We start from the raw sequence: 20207 nt of genomic DNA on the forward strand, positions 1-20207 counted from the left end.
GGGCTAGCTGAAGGACGCCTCCGGGTGCGAGAATTTCTCGCTACATTGAAGACCTGTTGGTGACCCTCTGCTGTTGTTTTTTATTTGGTCGGGTTGTTGTCTCTTTGGCACATTCCCCATTTCCATTCTCAATTTTATTGTTGACTATCGCGATGTCCTGTCCAGTAGGTCATATCGTTCAACTTTGCACTAATTAGCAATTTGATGTCCATCAGATTGTCTCTTTCTGAATATTCTGCCGACATGCGAGACTTATCTCTGTTTTTAAATACTCATGCAACATAGTTTTTCCCCTATAATCTTTAATATCCAACATACCCACTAACTACCTTAATACATTAATTTAAGTGTATCTATTTGTTTATGTTATTACAGATTGGAATACTGTTAAAGGGATTAATCACTATTCAGACAGATGAAGGTAAGTGAGATAGAGAATAAAGGGAATAGAAAAGGGATCATTTCTTTAACTTCAAAATTTTCAATGGCTTAACCTACAAAATTACCTCAGTAAATCAGCATTACATTGCTCTTAAAATGGATTACCGATACATCTGATTTCGGCAAAGCATACTGTATACCAACTTATTTTCGCGACTTTCGCAAGTAGAAAAATAAAGCGAATATTAATCGTCGCGAATATGTAAAACTTGGATATTTTCTTATTTGACTACACCAAGTAAATTTGAAAATAGCGAATTTAAATCGCCGCGAAGTGGACTAGAAAGGGAAAAACGCGAAATAAAGTATCCGCAAAAATAAGTAGGTTTACAGTAATCTGCGGAGTAAAATGTGACATTGTACCCCATAATAGTTTAGGGCTTATAGAAGAAGAGTAAATAAACTTGTGCAGTAAGGTTTTATTATTTTTCATATTCATTACCATAATGGTCAATTGACAAGGAAAGACATGCTTGTGCTAAGTCAGGAAAATGAAAGTTGTTTCCTATTCTTTCCTTTGGTTGATAAAGTCTTAACGTTTGATTTTGTCAGTATTTATGGACTAACCCTTTTTATTTACCTTGGAGTTCGATATTTTTGTAATACGTTTTCTTTTACACCATATGGTATGTTGAATGCGTTAAATTAGTGAGAAATCAGTGGAAATTATATTCTTACGATTGTGGATATATTTTTTCATTATGCAGAGGAGTGGGAATCTCTACATTAGAAATGAGTGCCCTAGTGCCACCTAATATTGAAGCTATATTGAATTTAAGTTTAAGTGATGTTTAATCAAAAGTAATTTGTCCTATGGAAAAAAATAACCACATTTCCTGTTAGCTACAATATAAAAGATAAGGGACGTAATCAATCGGGATTTTTGCCGATATATTGACGACATTTGGGCGACGAAATATAGTGTATGTTGTTTGAATTATAGTTCAAAGGTTTCATGATCGTAAACCAGGAATAACTCTCGTTGGAAGTATAAAGAGTGCAGGATAAGTCTGCTTCTGTAGCTAGGTTGTATTGCATCTCACTAGAGATTTCCAGTAAAATGACATTACTCGACAAAACCAACCTATCTAACCGTATCTCTGCCTATTGCATTGAAGGATGACGGAGGGGAGCATAGACTGCATGAATTTGTGGCTCGTTGAATACATATACTTTATTGGAATAGATGATATTTAAAAATGAGCACAAACAACTATTTTAATTCTTTACATATTTTGTTATTAGATTTGGGATGATTCATTGACAACAACCTTTAAAGGGAATAATTAATTCAGTTATCAATAATCCAATGCACCGATCAGTACTTTGTCATTTCACTTGACCCATATATTTATCTCTCAAACGATGAATTCTTAAAGCTACTAAAACAAAATTAAGTTTGAAAAATAAAAATAATGGAATCTCAAGCGAGATCATATCCTCATTTTTGATTTTAAAATTTATAAGATTAAAACAAGAGTTTCAAACACGCCGGAATGTAAAAGGTGTACACGACTTGCTTCTTCTTTTATTTTAGCATTCTTCTATAATTTATTTCATGATACTTTTGTCAAAGGTAAAAATTCAGATCACTGATGCATCTTTCTGATAGTACTTCGTCGCCTTTCCGTAGAATTTTATCAAATGGAATTTATGAGAACGCATCTTCAAGAATAAAATATGATTACACTTGACTGAATCAGTTATTTTTTTGTTATATCTTGTCTTTAATAACAATGATGCAAGGAATCTAGGAAGAGCCCGTACAAACGTATGCGTAATTTAACGTCATTGCTCTTAAATTGTTTTTCTAAGGTAGCAATACACAGTTAGGAGTGTGGTTTCGCATTTTGGCCCCTGTGGAGTATTCTAATATGAAAGTTATTGTGGAATACAATTCATTTTAGACAGCTGAGTACTAATTTAGCCATCAAAGTTGGTTTATAAGAACATGAAGAGTATTTTTGACATGTTTTGGTGGGGTTCGTGTTGCTTAGTCTTTAGTTTTCTATGGTGTGTCTTGTGTACTATTATTTGTTTGTTTTTTTTTGTTTTTTTTTAGCCATGGCGCTGTGAGGTTATTTTCGATCTATGAGTTTGAATGTCCCTCTGGTATCTTTCGCCTCTCTTTTTGGGTTATTTTCTGTTTGACTGTCCGTATTTTCATAGCTAGACCGGCCGTAGATCCAGAAATTAATGTAATGTTTACAAACACTTTTTTTCTACACGAAGTTTTTGACGCAATTTTTCAAAAAATGCGACGAAAGACATATGATTTGTTTTTAATTTCTTGATAGATATATGTAAACAGTTTCAGAAACGGTATCATTCCAAGGGATTGAAATTCTACTTCTGGCCAAATTTTTGGGAAATATATGACATCTTTACCCCCTTTTGGCATTATTTCATAGCAAATAAATGCAGATTGTTGCCATAGATACACCAAAAAGAAATGATATTTTGCCATTTTAACTACTGGATATCAAATCTATGGAAGATACAAATTACAAAACTAATGCACATATTTGACACAAACAGTGAATTAAATTGTAAGAAAGAGAGTAAATTTTTGAGAGTAAATTTTTACATATTTTCCTAACTGTGTATTGCTACCTAAAAAGTTTGGCGTTTAACTTATATAAATACGTATGAAATAAGGACATGCACGGAATATTTGATTGTAGTTTTGTTAAGTATAATCATGATCATTTTAGTTGTATGACCAACTATTATAGCAAGGGGATATCATATGTACTGGTCTGTGCATTGGTCCGTTCTCCGTTCTGTTCAAAATATAAAACGTTTAAAATTATATACCAAATTAGAGTTTGATCCGGATTAAGTGGATCACTGAACATGGACATATGATCATGTGAAAGGGCACGGTGTCTTAAGGCCACATATTCTTGTTGCAAATGTTTTGATTAATATACGTACATGTTCATAACTGTCTCTTTGTTCGCGAGCTCGCCTCGACAGTAACCATCAAAAGTGATCGGGGGAATAGAAATATGGTCACTGCTGGTTCTGTTCCGATCGGCAGTTAAACCATTGCCAAAGTTGGAGTCCGTTTGGTTGTGCGGGATTTACAAGTATGCAGTCCCGTCCGGTCAGAGTCGGGACGATAAATTCGATGCCTCTTGTAGAAAGAATGCCACGCTTTCTACACGTTAATTATACATGAAATATTTGCCACTGGACGTTAAGCAACCAGCTATCAATCAATCGACAGTAGCGTAACTTGGATTTTATTTCTGGTGAGGCAAATAATTTGAATCTTGGCAGTCAAAGCCTCACCTTGGTTAAAAGACGTCAATGTCAATAGGGATTGGGCGGTTAATTGAAAATATGACTCGCAAAATAGGTGTAGGTGATCATACTTTTGATAAGTAACACACTGGCAAAAAGATCCTATCTATAAAAAAATCCAGATTTGTGGAATTCTATAATGAAATATTTTTTCTAGTGCGCATTAAATCAATAGATTTTAAGGAAACTGCTAGTTAAAGGATTAATTCTACAGACAGGTCCTGCTCAAAACAAAAATAATTGACAGAATTATACATGTATGTACGACCTCCTCTAAAATGCTTTTGTGCAGATTTGGGGATATTAAATCTAAGATTAACTACGTCTTTGAACTTTATACGTTTAGATTTTTCCAAATGTATGGATGATAATAACTGGGTGAACTATGAAGTTTTGCTTATATTAACCAAGGTAGAACAGATCTACATAAAATGTAGGAATGCCAATTGTCTGTTGAAAATTTCGTTAAAAAGTTCGTTGTATATAAAAAAAAAAATCTAGCATCATATCAGTTTCACAGTTATGATCTCTTATTTGAATCATTTTTTTGCGAGGTATACTTTGTCTGTTACTTAAAAAAGATATTTGAATCTACATTCACTTTATCAAAGAACGTTTTCAAGACGTTAATAATGAGGAATAAGGGATTAAGGAGGAAAGAAATCAACGTTTTGAACCGTGGTACTCGGTGTACTTTATACTATGACGGACAATGTATATACTTCTCTTATCCTCTCTTTTTTAATGGTCAAAAATTTGGTGAGGCGATTGCCTCATTGCGTCAATGAAAGCTACACCACTGCTCGAGTGCGGGAAGTCTTGGGCTCGATCCTTGCCCGTTTCAATTCAAAAATTGACTGCCTCTCTGCCACGTACGCAATATTCAGGAGTTAGAGCAAATATTGGTCGTTCCAGGGTCAAACGCATGTGTCCGGGTAGGATGAAATATCCTCCTGCAGTATAATACAAAGTCTTGTTCATATTCATCTTCTCGTCCTAAATATGCATATGTAAATTACATATGCAACGAACACTTACATATATGGCCATACATCCTAATAATACTTGTATTTTTGTTCCACTTCTAACGTTGCCTATATCCCCCGCCCCTCCCCCCACACACACTTTTTCAAAATCCTGGATCCACATCTGGCAATGAAATCATATCTCATGTTGTTCATTGTTTCTTAACTTAATTTCCGTTAATGATTTATTCAGTAAAACGAATTCGGTGACCTCCTTTTAGTTTTTTATCAATAAAATAGATAAAATACTATAAGTTAATTTATTTCAAGGGATATAACAAAAATTGCCTGGAAATGTCTTTTGTATTTGGACTCCGATAGCATTCTCGTTAAACAAATCAATACAGAACAATCCATAATCAAACATACCTTAATTCCAAAAAACAACATATATAGGGATTTTTTTAATCAAAATTTTTTGAATTAAAATGAAAAATACATTTGTTTAGAAATTAAATGGAAGCGATAGTTTTATCTCAATTTTCAACTTTTATAAAGAGACAGATTCTGACAAACTCTGGTTTTGATATTTCTAAAATTGTAAGAAAAAAATATCTGTTTAAATATATTTCCCGCAACAAATATAATAAAGGATAGATAAACTATAACATGTATAAAGAAAGAAAGAAAAAAAGTATAATGGGGCGTTCATCTGCATAGTATATTGACAAATAATTGTCATTATCAAAACCATGAAAGATACTCATAATCGTACATAATACTATGATAAGTATGGGATACGTGTGTTTATACGTGAGCTTATGTCAGTGAAAGTAAAGGCGGGAATATTGAGAACCACGTGATAAAAAAAATGAAGATTTCTATCATTTTTCGTCATGATAAGATTATTTCATATGGACGAAAATTCCAGTGTGTGATTTTAAAAGTCTTGAAATACTTTGTTTAATCTTGAGCGACGTATTGAATAAAATTCAATGGTTGGTAATAACCAGTCCCATTAGGTCCGCACGTCAAGTTACGTACGTATGTCATTTTATTGGAAATCTCTACTATACCTGTATTAGAGGTCGGTCATTTAAAGACGTATCAACCGTATCATATACGTTGACGTATCCGCATCTGCAGATATACCAAAAAAACAGTATATGATCCCGAGCTTTTAATTTTATGTACTTTCAATAATGCAAATAGGCGACTGATTAATTTCTAATGCAGAAATTTACAAAACAATAAGGAAATATCGAGTTTTTGTGGAATATGTAAGGGAGCTACCATTTGATTTTTATGGGGGGGGGGGGGGGGGGGGGGGGGGGCTAGGATGAAAAATTGTGTCCTGCCTTTTTTTTTATTTGTAATCTCTGTCCTGCCTTTTTATTTTTCAGTCTATTCGGTCCTGCCTTTTTTTTTCTTAGCTTATCCTGACTTTTTTTACAACAATTGTCATCCTGCCTTTTTTTTTGCCAAGTTACTCATCCTGCCTTTTTTTTTACTCAAAATCCTGTCCTCCCATTTTTTTCAAATTTCATCCTAGCCCCCCCCCCCCCCCCCATAAAAATCAAATGGTAGCTCCCTAACCCTACTTTTAAAGATATTCTGGATAGTTGGAACAGTTTACAGGCATGATAGGAGTGAATACGGTAAAATCGTTTGTTTGTGTATGAACTTGTGCTCACGTAGAACCAAATTGTTAATTGACAAATAGAGTGATACTCAGTACTTTCTATTACCTTTTATGATAAAATGAAAAATATCCAAAGTTCCTTACATGTATATAAGTATTACATTTGATTTTTTTTGTGTTTATTCATATAAGATCTTGAAATATTTTTTAACTAAATTATTAAAGGATTGTGTACGATATTCGTGTACCTGCCCTAAATTGGCTCATTTTTAAGGGCATGTAAAAGTAGTTGTGATAGAACCCCTTATTTTTGTTTTACAAAACACCACTATCACAAATATTGAAAGTGTATGTTTGATTGTTTCGAAGCGATTCAAATTAGTTTTTTTTTAAATGAAGCATGGTCTTATTAATAAGCTCGGAATCGCATAATAGTTTTTGATATAACTGCAGATGCGGATACGTCAACGTATACGATACGGTTGATACGTTTGTAAATGACCGACCTCTATTAGTACATGTTTTACAATTTCGAATGGCGGATGATTCATACATAGCAGTAGACTCTTAACTTGTCAATGCATCAAATCTCACTCTTTTTCGAGTTCATTCCATTCCAATATTTTGTGTTGATTATCATGATTTGTCTCTGCGTAATTCATATTGCCCACTTTTGTCCCTTATTACCTACTTCTGGGAGTATTACCGGTTGTCCTCTTCCTAATCGATTTACGAGATTTGAACATCCGTTAACTATTGTCGCCTTAAGGTGGTACCTAACACTACAGGGAGATAACTCTGTAAAATCAGCTAAACGTTTTAATTACGTTGTGTTGTAAAGGGAATATTAAGCTTCTCAATGATCAAAATTGGTGTTTGTCAATCTGCTATATAACCAGTGTAATTTTTCTGACAAAACGGTTGGTTCAAAAAATTTTAAATTTTTATATTTTTGTTAAAGTGTCAAAGTAAATGCTTTGACAAAATTTTATAAAAATTAAACGAGCCAAATTAATTTTAGTGAAAGTGTTGGGTACCACCTTAATTTACATCACATAAACCTTCTTTTTTCAAGAACATATTAATAGTTTTAAAGGAAATTTCAGGTAATCAATTGAACTCAATTTGTAAACAGAAATGATGTACCGCTGCACAAAACATGTGATTTTGTAATCTAAATGTGGTGGGAACTAGAAATTCATCATAAAAACATCTGTATTATCCGCACATAAAATCTGTGGTCTTACTCTTGGGTAATAGCCAAGACATTTGACTTTACTACCTTTAAGTACGTATTCACCACCCCTAAAGTAAGATTGCAAGAATTATTCCACTTTTTTTTTATACAAACGAAAAGTGTAAATTCTGACATGTTTTGCGTGTTTTTTTAACGACAGGATAGGTTTTGCCAAAATGAAAGCTCGTATTTAAAAATGTTGATACGATATAAAGATTTTTTTTAACAAAATGTTGGAAGCTGATATCATCGGAACATTTCTTTTGAAAACTGAAATAAAAACACAGTTATTACGTTTATTTGACGTTTAGACATTTTTATTAAGCACTAGACCTTCCTCGTTATGATAGATCGCTTCTTATTTATTTGAGATAGTTTTAATACAAATGTCCTAGAGAAAAATAAAAAAAAAGCTAGCATTCACTTTTGATCTCAATGTTCTGTTATATAGTATAAGTAAAGGTAATCTTACTGAATAATTCACAGGGTGGTGATCGTATATTTCCCTTTGACTCCATAGGGGAAACCACATACCAGTAAGGTGCAATTCATATTCTGACTATCATTAAGAATGTGGCGTCGAGATGTTGAGAAATACAACTAAACGACACACGATACTTTTTTCAATTGTTTTCGCATTAACTTTACGACATGAGGAATATATAAATAAAAACATGATTTTAGGCCTTGCGACTCAAATCACAAAAGGTTGCTTCTTACCTTTCAACCTATGGTTCTAATTTGTAAATCAACACCTCGAACATTTTACAGATGCCATTATAATTTGATTAACATGAATATCTGTGTTACAGATAACTACGAACATTTGCCTGTTCAACACATAATTCATGATTTTGACATCATAGAATGTAAGAACAAATCAATCGTTATGTGTGACTGCCATAGCCATTCAAATTGAATGGAAGATTGGAAAGTATTATACAAGTATAGCCTATATTGGTTATTTAAAGGGGCATTAGCTGTTAAATTCATGTTCACCGATTTGACTCAAATTCCTATACTTGATTTTATTTAGGCACTTGCGTTTTGTATTTATATTGTGTCATAGATCAAACGTATTCGTTCAGTGTTTATTTACTTGTTTTTGTTTTGATGTCTTTTTGATCGAGTTAAGCCATTTCAATTGATATTTCATAGTGTTTCTTTTTATATTGTAATGTTACAATAATGTCTTATGTTATGGTGAAGGTTGGCGCTTGTTATAACGTTTAGACCCGCTGCATGTTTATGCATCTGTCCTAAGTCAGGAATCTGTTGTTCAGTGGTTGTCGTTTGTTGGTGTGGTTCATAGGTGTTTCTGGTTTCTCGTTTTTCATGTAGATTAGACCGTTGGTTTTCCTGTTTGAATTATTTTACAGTAGTCATTTTGGGGCCCTTTATATATAGCTTGCTGTTCGGTGTGAGTCAAGGCTCCGTGTTGAAAGCGGTACTGTGACCACTTATAATAGTTAACTTTTAACACATTGTGACTTGGATGGAGAGTTGTCTCATTGGCACCCATACCACTTATTCTTATTTATATAAAACGTATATCCAAACTATAAAAAGTATAAAGTTAAAAATTTACGATGCATGGACTCGATATTAAGTATCAGCATTTCGTGTGTATTCTAGTCTAAACGCCATCAAATTAACAATCAAGGTGACCTCCGAAGACTGCCGACGGTCATTCAACCTGATGTAAACATAAACATGGAAATAAACAGATAGCGTGAACACGTGGAAATGGATTGTGTAGGTCTGTTGATTTCATATTATAGGTTAAAAAATATTTTAATTAAGAAATAATTCATGGAAGCCTTAGATTTGTTGGAAATTTACACATGGCCTGGGCCGTGATATTCGTTAATTTTATCCCTCGCTAACGCTCAGGATAATATAAAATTCGAATATCACGGCCCAGGCCATGTGTAAATTTCCAACAAATCTATGGCTTTCATGAATTATTTCGATTCTAATAGGACAAATACGGTCATTAAAAAACTGAAGCGAGGATAGGTATGCCGTGTGTGTGGCTGTTCTACACTGTAAGATAAATGTAAAACAAATCTAATAAATCTGTAGCTTGCATGAATCATTTCTTAAATAACCGCTAGAAAAATATGGTTGATTCTTTTAATTCTCAAACCCAACATTTGAATTTTAGCTCACCTGGCCTAAAAGGCCATGTGAGCTTTTCTCATCACTTGGCGTCCGTAGTCGTCGTCGTTAACAATTTTTCAAACATCTTCTCCTCTGAAACTACTGAATGGATTTGGATGAAACTTAGCATGATTGTTCCTTAGATTATCCTGCACAAAGTGTGTGCTTGGATTTTTGATCCGTCAAAAAACATGGCCGTCGTTACTTAAAATAGAACATAGGGGTCAAATGCAGTTTTTGGCTTATATCTCAAAAACGAAAGCATTTAGAGCAAATCTGACGAGGTAAAAATGTTCATTAGGTCAAGATCTATCAGCCCTGAAATTTTCAGATGAATCAAACAAACCATTGTTGGGTTGCTGCCACTTAATTGGTAATTTTAAGGAAATTTTGCAGTTTTTGGTCATTATCTTGAATATTATTATAGATAAAGATAAACTGTAAACAGCAAAAATGATCAGCAAATTAAGATCTACAAATAAGTTAATATGACCAAAATTGTCAATTAACCCCTAAAGGGGTTATTGTCCTTAAGTGACAATTTTTCACAATTTGTTCATCACATTTGCTAACTTTAAAAAATCTTCTCCTCTGAAACTACTGAATGGATTTGGATGAAACTTATCATGATTGTTCCTTAGATTATCCTGCACAAAGTGTGTGCTTCGATAACATGGCCGCCGTTACTTAAAATAGAACATAGGGGTCAAATGCAGTTTTTGGCTTATATCTCAAAAACGAAAGCATTTAGAGCAAATCTGACGAGGTAAAAATGTTCATTAGGTCAAGATCTATCAGCCCTGAAATTTTCAGATGAATCAAACAAACCATTGTTGGGTTGCTGCCACTTAATTGGTAATTTTAAGGAAATTTTGCAGTTTTTGGTCATTATCTTGAATATTATTATAGATAAAGATAAACTGTAAACAGCAAAAATGATCAGCAAATTAAGATCTACAAATAAGTTAATATGACCAAAATTGTCAATTAACCCCTAAAGGGGTTATTGTCCTTAAGTGACAATTTTTCACAATTTGTTCATCACATTTGCTAACTTTAAAAAATCTTCTCCTCTGAAACTACTGAATGGATTTGGATGAAACTTATCATGATTGTTCCTTAGATTATCCTGCACAAAGTGTGTGCTTCGATAACATGGCCGCCGTTACTTAAAATAGAACATAGGGGTCAAATGCAGTTTTTGGCTTATATCTCAAAAACGAAAGCATTTAGAGCAAATCTGACATGGGGTAAAAATGTTCATTAAGTCAAGATCTATCAACCCTGAAATTTTCAGATGAATCAAACAAACCATTGTTGGGTTGCTGCCACTTAATTGGTAATTTTAAGGAAATTTTGCAGTTTTTGGTCATTATCTTGAATATTATTATAGATAAAGATAAACTGTAAACAGCAAAAATGATCAGCAAAGTAAGATCTACAAATAAGTTAATATGACCAAAATTGTCAATTGACCCCTTAAGGGGTTATTGTCCTTTAATGACAATTTTTCACAATTTGTTCATCATATTGGCTAACTTTAAAAAATCTTCTCCTCTAAAACTACTAAACCAAATTCAACCAAACTTCAACTGAATGATCAGTAGGGTGTATAAATTAAAGTTTGTGCTTTACATTTTATTTCGTCAAAAAACATGGACGTCATGGCTAAAAATAGAACACAGGGTAAAATGCAGTTTTTGGCTTATATCTCAAAAACTCCAGCATTTAGAGCAAATAAGACAAGAAGTTAAAATATTTATTAGGTCAAGGTCTACCTGTCCTGAAATTTTCAGCCGAATTGGGTAACTGGTTTTTCAGGTATAATGCCCCTGAATTGATGATTTTAAAGAAATTTTGCAGTTTTTGGTTAGTATCTTGAATATTATTATAGATACAGATAAACTGTTAATAGCAAAAATGTTAAGCAAAGTAAGATCTACAAATAAGTCAATTTGACCAAAATTGTCAATTGACCACTTAAGGAGTTATTGCCCTTTAAAGACTTTTTTCACAATTTGTTCATCATGTTGACTTACTTTAAAAAATCTTCTCCTGTGAAACTGCTGTATCAATTTCAGCCAAACTTAGGCTAAATGAGTTTCAGAGTATCTAGTATAAATTTTATATTTCATTTCCTTGTATGTCAGAAACATAGCTCCTATGGCTAAAATAGAACATAGGAGAAAATGATTTTTTTTTGCTTTTGAAGAAAATAGGACGATTCAAAGAACATTTAAATAAATTGAAAAGCCAAAATAATCATTGATGAGAGATTTAACCAAAAAAATTAAGGTGAGCGATTCAGGCTCTTGAGAGCCTCTTGTTTAATTTACATTTCTTTTTCGTAAGCTACCGTCATCACTGTTGGCATTTTATAACCAAGGAGCCGCCATGTTGACTTGCTGAAATCATTAGATGTGCGAATAATGCAATAGAATAGAAAAAAAGCAACACCTATCTCAAAACTTTATTTTAATGCAATATTATCCGAGTTTAGAAAGTAAACGCAGTGGGAAAACCTTCAGCTGTGGCGTTTTCATTGGTCTGACGTCATGTTTTGAAGCGACGTTAATGCGCCAAAAACAATAATAGAATTTCGCGGAATTTTAATTTATTTTGATTTTGTACATTTTTCCGATCTCTAATGCATTAATTCTTTTTGTTATGCCTCAGAATAAGAATAAAGGTTCTGTAGGTTTTTTTTTCAACACAGCGAAATCGACAAAGCGTTTGCACATAGGTTAAGATACATGTGGTTTACCGTGGGAGGTATATTTTAACAGCAATTATTATATACATGTCGGAGTCTGCGCTAAGTATAGATATATCGAGAATTTTATCACGTTATCACGGTGTTGCTTACAAAGCGAAAGAAGCACGTCATATTAGAATCATCGTTTTTTCCCTGTATAAGAATGAGTTGTTGTGGATCGAATCAGGCAATCAAATGGTTTATCCTTGTTTCACCTTCAATGTTGACATTTATTTCCTTTTGTAACACGCCTAGTTTATGCGTAACCTGTCGCTAGCTAAGGGGTTGAATTGAAGGTCACATGCATACGGATCCAATGAGGACGAATTATTCACTTGCTAGTGAATAATTCATCAGCGACGTTTCTTATCTTATTTTGACAAAATTGAACCAAAATAGCTGCTATAAGCGAATTATTATTTCACTATTTCACTTTCATTAATGAACAAAAACAAATCATTTTTTTAATTTTTGGTATATCTCGTAGCTAATGTCCTTTTAATAGGCTGAGCATAGTCTGTATTTCATTGAATGAAGAAAGACATCGGTCAATACAACTAACTTATTAATTTTGTTAAATTTGAACCTAAGGATACATGTTTAGTAAGCACACGTTTTGTCTTTGCATCAGTTAAAGCAAGTGAATAAAAAATATAGACCAGCGTTTTGTACTTAACTTACAGTGGAATCACCTTTATCAGTATTACCAGTAGAAGAACAGATGACATGGCGGAGAGGATATGAGTATTGCAAATCTCTAAGTAGAAGGCTTGTATATGTATCTCCTAGTGTACGAGCAGACTTTCAGTATATGTACGAAGATATAAATTGCGGATGGTAAATATCGTTTTTGTACAATAAAGGTATATGCTTAAGCAAAGCTAGCATAATAAATAAGATGATGATGCATAACCACAGTACTTTAATTTGTGTTTTTCGTTGGCTCCATTTATGGAATAAGAAAGTTTAATATTATTTTTTGGGAGTTCTTTAACATGAATTGTATGTTTGTACATTACATTTGATCTGGATAAAAGTCATTAGATAAGTTTATTACCTCATTAAAGCCTTATTCTTTTAAATACTACACTACACAATTTCCCTAAGTTTGGTTTTAACTTTGGTTCGTTTAGGCTCTATCAGCTCTTCAAAATTTGTATTAGGTTTTTGACTCTCAAAATGTTTTTGGCCTCGAGCATTACTGAAAAAGAGAGGCGAATGATACCAGAGGGACATTCAAGCTCATAAGTCGGAAATAAACTGATAACGCCATGGAAAAAAACCCCCAAAAAGACCAACAGACAAACAATAGTACACAAAATACTACATAGAAAACTAAAGACTTAGCAACACGAACTCCACCAAAAAACTGGGGTGATCTCAGGTGCTCTAGAAGGGTAAGCAGATCCTGCTCCACTTGTGGCACCTGTCATGTTTCTCATGTTAGTACAAACCCGGTACTTCGTCTAATTCGGTAGGTCACATTCGGGAAAAGGGGACGGGATTGTAGTTACGACATAAGGAACATATTCGCTATCATCTATGAAACGGTCAACCAACTCGTGATGACGTCCGTAAAACTTACGAAGGGGTGATTTCAACTTCATCACTTGGAACTCTTGGTTTAATAATTTCTATGTGAGCAGCAACCCTCTACCAAGGAAATCATGATAGGAAATACAAGCCCTTAAATATCGTACCAACTGGGAGATATATACACAGTGTGCAGGCGCTGCTGGAATGTTGCTACATAGAAGTTCACAATTGGGAAGCTGAAATCATCTCCTTTTTCGTAAAGTTTTGTTTTCAACCGACTCTTATTGTCAATTTCTAGATGTAAGTCAAGATATGAGGCAAACTTAACTGTATCTGTTGTATCCTTCTTCTGACGTTCGATGGGATAGATTCGTTCAACATTGTCACCAAATTTTGAATTATTTAGTGAGAGAACATCATCCATATGGCAGAAAATAAAGTTAAAGGATACTGCTAACTTCTTTCTTTCTTAGAAGTTCCTGTATGAAGTCAGCCTCATATGAATAAAGGAACAAATCGGCAAAAAAGAGGGACACAGTTTGTTCCCATGGAAATGCCGATTGTTTGTTGAAAAACACAGTTTCAGAGAATTTTTTGTTTGAATCATAGTGATTTTTTTTAGTGAAGTACGATTTATCCCCCCAAAGACAATATACTTGTATCTCAGTGGCCATTCTTTTTTATGAAACAAAGCAGGACCAACTCTTTTAATTTGTATATTAGTTTGGAATAGGGAATACTTGTGTAAAATTAAAACGTCAAATGTTTTAATAATATTGCAAGAGTCTTAGATAGATTTTTTTACCTCCTCCATAAGTGATGGTAGAACTCATGATTATTTTCTCTAATTTTTATGGCAACGTCGGATGATTTACTATTCACTTAAAATTTAAATATATATTTACATATATACAAATAAAGGCAACGGTAGTATACCGCTGCTAAAAACTTAGAAATGTTTAGAAATTCACTTGTGACGTCAGAAAAAAATATGTAACTTTTTGAAGCTTTGATACATTCGTTTGGCGAACAATTCATAATTCTATTGTGGTGTCCTGATGTACTGTCGTAAATTCATGGGAGGTGTCCGTTGTTATTCTGTGGTTTACATGTTCTAATGTAGTATTATATTATTTTTTTTATGTATTTCTCTGTCCTGAGTGTTGTTGCATTTATTAGTACTGTATTCCGGTCACGTAATGTTGTCATTATAGCGGTATTTTTAACATTGCCATATAAGCGGGAGGTTTGGCTAGCAATACAACCAGGTTCAACCCACAGTTTTTTTTCTTAAAATGTCCTCTATCATGTCAGGAATGTGGCAGTTGTTATCAGATAGTCCGTTTCTACATGTATGTATGTTGGCGTTTGTGTTGTTGCAGTTCAGTGTTTCCGTTGTTCCGTTATTTTCCTCTTATTTGTTTCCCTCGGTTTTGGTTTGTGACCCGGATTTGTTTTCGCTTTATCGATTTTGACTATTAAACAGCAGTATACTACTGTTGCCTTCATTTATCTTTCCTCCTCATAACTCTGTTGGAGCAGTTTCTACGTAAGGAGCACACTCCTGCATATGAAGTCCGTATAGTGTAAACATGCAAGATCATAACGTATCAATTGAGTTATGTAAACTCCATACGACGAAACAGAGAGTATGTTACTGCTGATAAATGGGAACTTGATAATTGGGAAGTTGAAATCATCTTGTTTGTCATAGATTTTAGTGTGAAGTCGTCCATCTGTGTCAACATTGAGGAAAAGATCAAGGTATGAAGCAGTCCTTCATGTATCAATAGTATCCTTAATTTCAAATTCACTGAAACTCATCAAAGATTTAAGCATCATGGCAATGACACTAAATTGAAATATATTGTTTACCTACATTTTATATATCTTAACATTATTTATCTAAATATTCATTATTTTCATGTTTATTATCATAGCAACATCACATTTTGGACAGCCCATCAAGTGAGTAACCACACAGTTGTTAAAGCACAAAGGTATTATGACAACTTTCCGCTTGACAACATCAAAGAAGATTCGTCGTTATTGCTGTGCGTTTTCCTTGTGTACGAGAGTGTGAATAAAATAATTGGATGGGAGGCAGACGAATGCAACGATAGCAATGCACGTCACGGATTGATTTGCGATATAGTATTCCCTCAAGGTAGTTATGTATCATGTGATTAATTTTTATGATATTTCAAATACATATCATGTTTAATGATGAGAGGAAAACATATATCTTGTTTGTGACAAATACAGTAAAAAAGGAGAAGGCAAACGTAAATTTGTATTAATCAAGCCTTTTATCTTTTAGATGTCATAATATGAAATCTTCTTGCTCCTATTCGGATTTATATGTCTTTGTGCAGTACTTAATAAAAAGCAAGAGGTGATACATAACATTAAGCGAATGATTAAATAAAAAAAATAGAAAGTTTTAGATCTACTATGGTCACATTGTAACAAAAGATGATATATTAGAAATTGTATCCGTTGTTTGTCAGATAGTACAGTAAAATGGAAGTAATGTTTTTCAATTAAAATGGTTAAGATTATTTTTTAAAAGAAGGATTTTGTTGTTTGTGAAAGGCCAGGTAACGCGTTATTTTTAATTCGAAAGCAATGCGTGGCCAGATAAGACTGTACGTTTTTGCTCATCGTGGAAAGCCCTACGGTGACATACAAATGATTACATCTACGTCATTTGGTCTTTGGTAAATAATTGTCTTATTGACAATTATACCTCATCTTCTCATTTTTTTATAGTTATCATTAGAAAATAAAATGTATTTTACCAATGATGTTTATAATTGATTGAAGCATGTGATATCTTAATAAGAACGTATTTGTTTTGAGTGTAATCACGGTGGGTATGGTTGTCCTGCGAGAGAACGTTCTGTGCTGGTGATTTGGTCCTGTCAGGTGCTGGTGGGTCCTGATTCTGTGCTGGTGGGTTTGTTTACATTGTATCAGAACGGCAATAAAACGACTGTTTTGTTGCTTAACTTTTCTCTGATGTGTCATAAGTACCATACAAAGTATATTACAACAATATTATATTGCAAAAGTCGTGCAAGTTCGTTAAACGAAATTGTCCTGACGCTGTGCTGGTGATAAGAAAAACGGTCCTGGTTCTGTGCCTTTATATTTTAGTTAAAAGTGGCATATATTCAAGATCATTGATGATGTACTGTTATTGACTAAGCACAAGATTCACTGCACACTTTTAAAGTTCTGCTTCATCAAACATTAAAATGTGAACTTAAGTTTTGAGACTTTTTTAATCGACACGATTGGACTTTTTGTATATGAGAACATGGTTTATCTATTAGTTGAAAATGCGACTTTGAACTAGCTTTCAGTACCTGCGAGCATTCATTGTTCAATAATGTGTGTCTTTGTGTTATTATTTTATGTGATAAATTGTTTTGTTGGTACACCACTGTAACAATGAAGGAGGGAATGAGGAGGGTTGGTTGGGTGGAAGTGGGGAGGGGTATGCGGAGCGCTAACAAACATGTCTATGCGGCATGGGCTTTGATCATTGTTGAAGTATCAATGTAAGAGGCATTTAATATCTTAATAAAACTATTCTTATTTTAGATACTATATATTGTTATCTGATATTGGACGAAAGATGTTGCCCTTTCATGTAATTATGTAATACAAGTTACGATCATTTAAAAACACGTGTATATTAAACAGCCAAATGGATGCACAAGAGCTAAAAGAGGAGTCATAGATACTATTGACAACAATTATCGGCCCAATTTTATTGATTTTGTAACATTTGTTTCAAATATGACCAACTTCTTATCCAAAATCACCAGCACCGTATCAGGACCCACCAGCACAATGACAGGACCCACCAGCACAGTATTAGGACATGACTAACTTGAGAAAATGCTAAATTTTAATAAATTGCAATGTTTTTTCACAAAATAGTTTTGTCCTGTGGATTGCGGTATAGAAAGCGGACTCTATGAGCATTTTTGTTTTATTTTTTCAGTTCTAGATTTTCTGAAAATGAGCATTTTTGTGTTACGCTTACTGAAACAGTTTAGAAGGTCAAGTTTTTAATGGTTTACATATGAACCCATAAGAAACAAAATTGAAAAATCTCAACTGTTTTCTTCCATTTTTTATGAGTGAAAACGTCAAAAATCATCATTTTCGTCTTTGTTTACATTTTTTCATAGATCATCAGCACCCGTCAGGACCGAATCACCAGCACAGAACGTTCTCTCGCAGGACAACCATACCCACCGTGGTAATTAACCATCAATACAAAAATAAGAAGATGTGGTATGATTGTCAATGAAACCACTATCCTTCAGAATTAAAATGAAGTGGATGTAAGCAATTAAACCCCACCTTATTTTCTAAAAACAAACCTTTTAGTAAACTCAATTAAAAGTCCAGTCTTTTGCTGTAATAATTACATAATAAATTTTCATATTATTGAACAGTTTCAAAAATTTGTATAATTACAAATAAGCGACAACGGATCTTTTACGATCCTCTTTACGATCTCAAAAAAGTCGTACAAAGTTTTTCGCGATCATAAATACCAAATACCAAATTTACACATATATTCAAATTTTGACCCATTTTCTGATAAAGCTACTGCAAAATTATTTTGAGAGCCATTTTGAACTTTAAGATAGAACAAAAGTGTTCAGAGAAAAGTAATTTAGTTATTCACATAATGAACAAAATTATGTGTGTTTACTTTTATGTCATACGATCCTATACCTGATCTGTCATGATCTTATCGAAATACTTTACTACCGTTACTGATTCTTTCACGATATTTTTTTTTTAAATAAACCGATAATAACAGTCGTGGTTGATGACGTTTTGACGTTGAACCTTTTTTTTTTATGTATGATTCTTATTATTTTGACTATGTTAAAAAATATTCAAGTTTAAATCCCGTTTGTTAAAAGCCAATATTAAGACTTTAAATTGATTTACTTATCGGGTTTTTGCATCGGAATTAAACACATTTATTCTTAAACCAGTTATTGGTTGCATTTCTGTAAATATTGACAATAAATGTTCCCATAGGAACTCCCTTTACGGCTAAAACTGTACCACTTTTACTCAGAAGTTTTAAAAAAAATCATATCCTAGAATGGAAAGTTCATATGCACTACTATTTTTTTCAGAGGTCAAAATATAGGGCTGTGCAGCAAATTTTCAACGTTTATATGCCCCAAACTTCTAAGAGTTTAAACTAACACTAAATGTCTTAACTATCCCTACCTCGACTGTAGGGTTACCATAGATTTCAATATAAACAATATTCACATGTATATTTTCTGGTAACTTTACCAAGTTATGTCTCAATGAGATGCAACCTATAGATCAGAACTGGGAACCAGTATGTAAACAAAATTAATTTTCTATGAATATTCTAAATCTCCCCAAAAGAGGCGTGGTTTGAGAAACAGCTGTATTTACAAAATGGAACCTTTTGGCATGACAAGGGTTATGTTCTTCTCATATAATTCATGATGATATAATACTAAACCCATAACAGGAGGGATTGTACCTGATATTCATATGATGAAGACATAATCTTTCAATCAGTTTAATCGAGGTCTGGTGCTGGTATGTCAGTAACTGCTGATAGTCTGTTGTTATTTATGTTTTATAGTCATTTTGTTTATTTTCTTTTGTTTCATATTCTGACCTCGGACTCGGACTTCTCTTAAACTGAGTTTTACTGTGCGTTTTGTTGTGTGTTTTTTTCTTCTTCTACATTGGGTAAAGGTATAGGGGGAGGGTTAAGATCTCAATAAACATGTTTAACCCCGCAGCAATTTTTCGCCTGTCCCAAGTCAGGAGCCTCTGGCCTTTTTTAGTCTAGTATGATTTTTAATTTTAGTTTCTTGTGTATAATTCGGAGCTAAGAATGACGTCCATTATCACTGAAATAGTATGCATATTTTTTTAGGGGCCAGCTGAAGGACGCCTCCGGGTGCGGGAGTTACTCGCTACATTGAAGACCCATTGGTGGCCTTCGGTTGTTGTTAGCTTTATGGTCGGGTTGTTGTCGCTTTGACACATTCCCAATTTCCATTCTCAATTTTATATTCTATCATGAGTCAGTACAGAAAGATGATGTCGCCCACACACTCTCTCTCT

General features: G+C 33.5%; 1 protein-coding gene across 1 annotated transcript in view; it reads left to right on the forward strand.

Moving 5' to 3' along the window:
• Nucleotides 1-363: 363 nt before the first annotated feature.
• LOC139526524 (uncharacterized) overlaps nucleotides 364-20207 on the forward strand; it is a 31551-nt gene continuing 11707 nt past the window's right edge. The window contains exons 1-3 of the mRNA XM_071321680.1: nucleotides 364-421; nucleotides 13196-13349; nucleotides 15989-16215. Of these exons, the coding sequence (XP_071177781.1) occupies nucleotides 364-421; nucleotides 13196-13349; nucleotides 15989-16215 (439 nt within the window). The remainder of the gene's footprint in view (nucleotides 422-13195; nucleotides 13350-15988; nucleotides 16216-20207) is intronic.

The sequence above is a fragment of the Mytilus edulis genome, chromosome 6 (genome assembly GCF_963676685.1).
Source record: "Mytilus edulis chromosome 6, xbMytEdul2.2, whole genome shotgun sequence".
In the NCBI taxonomy this organism is placed as follows: domain Eukaryota; kingdom Metazoa; phylum Mollusca; class Bivalvia; order Mytilida; family Mytilidae; genus Mytilus; species Mytilus edulis.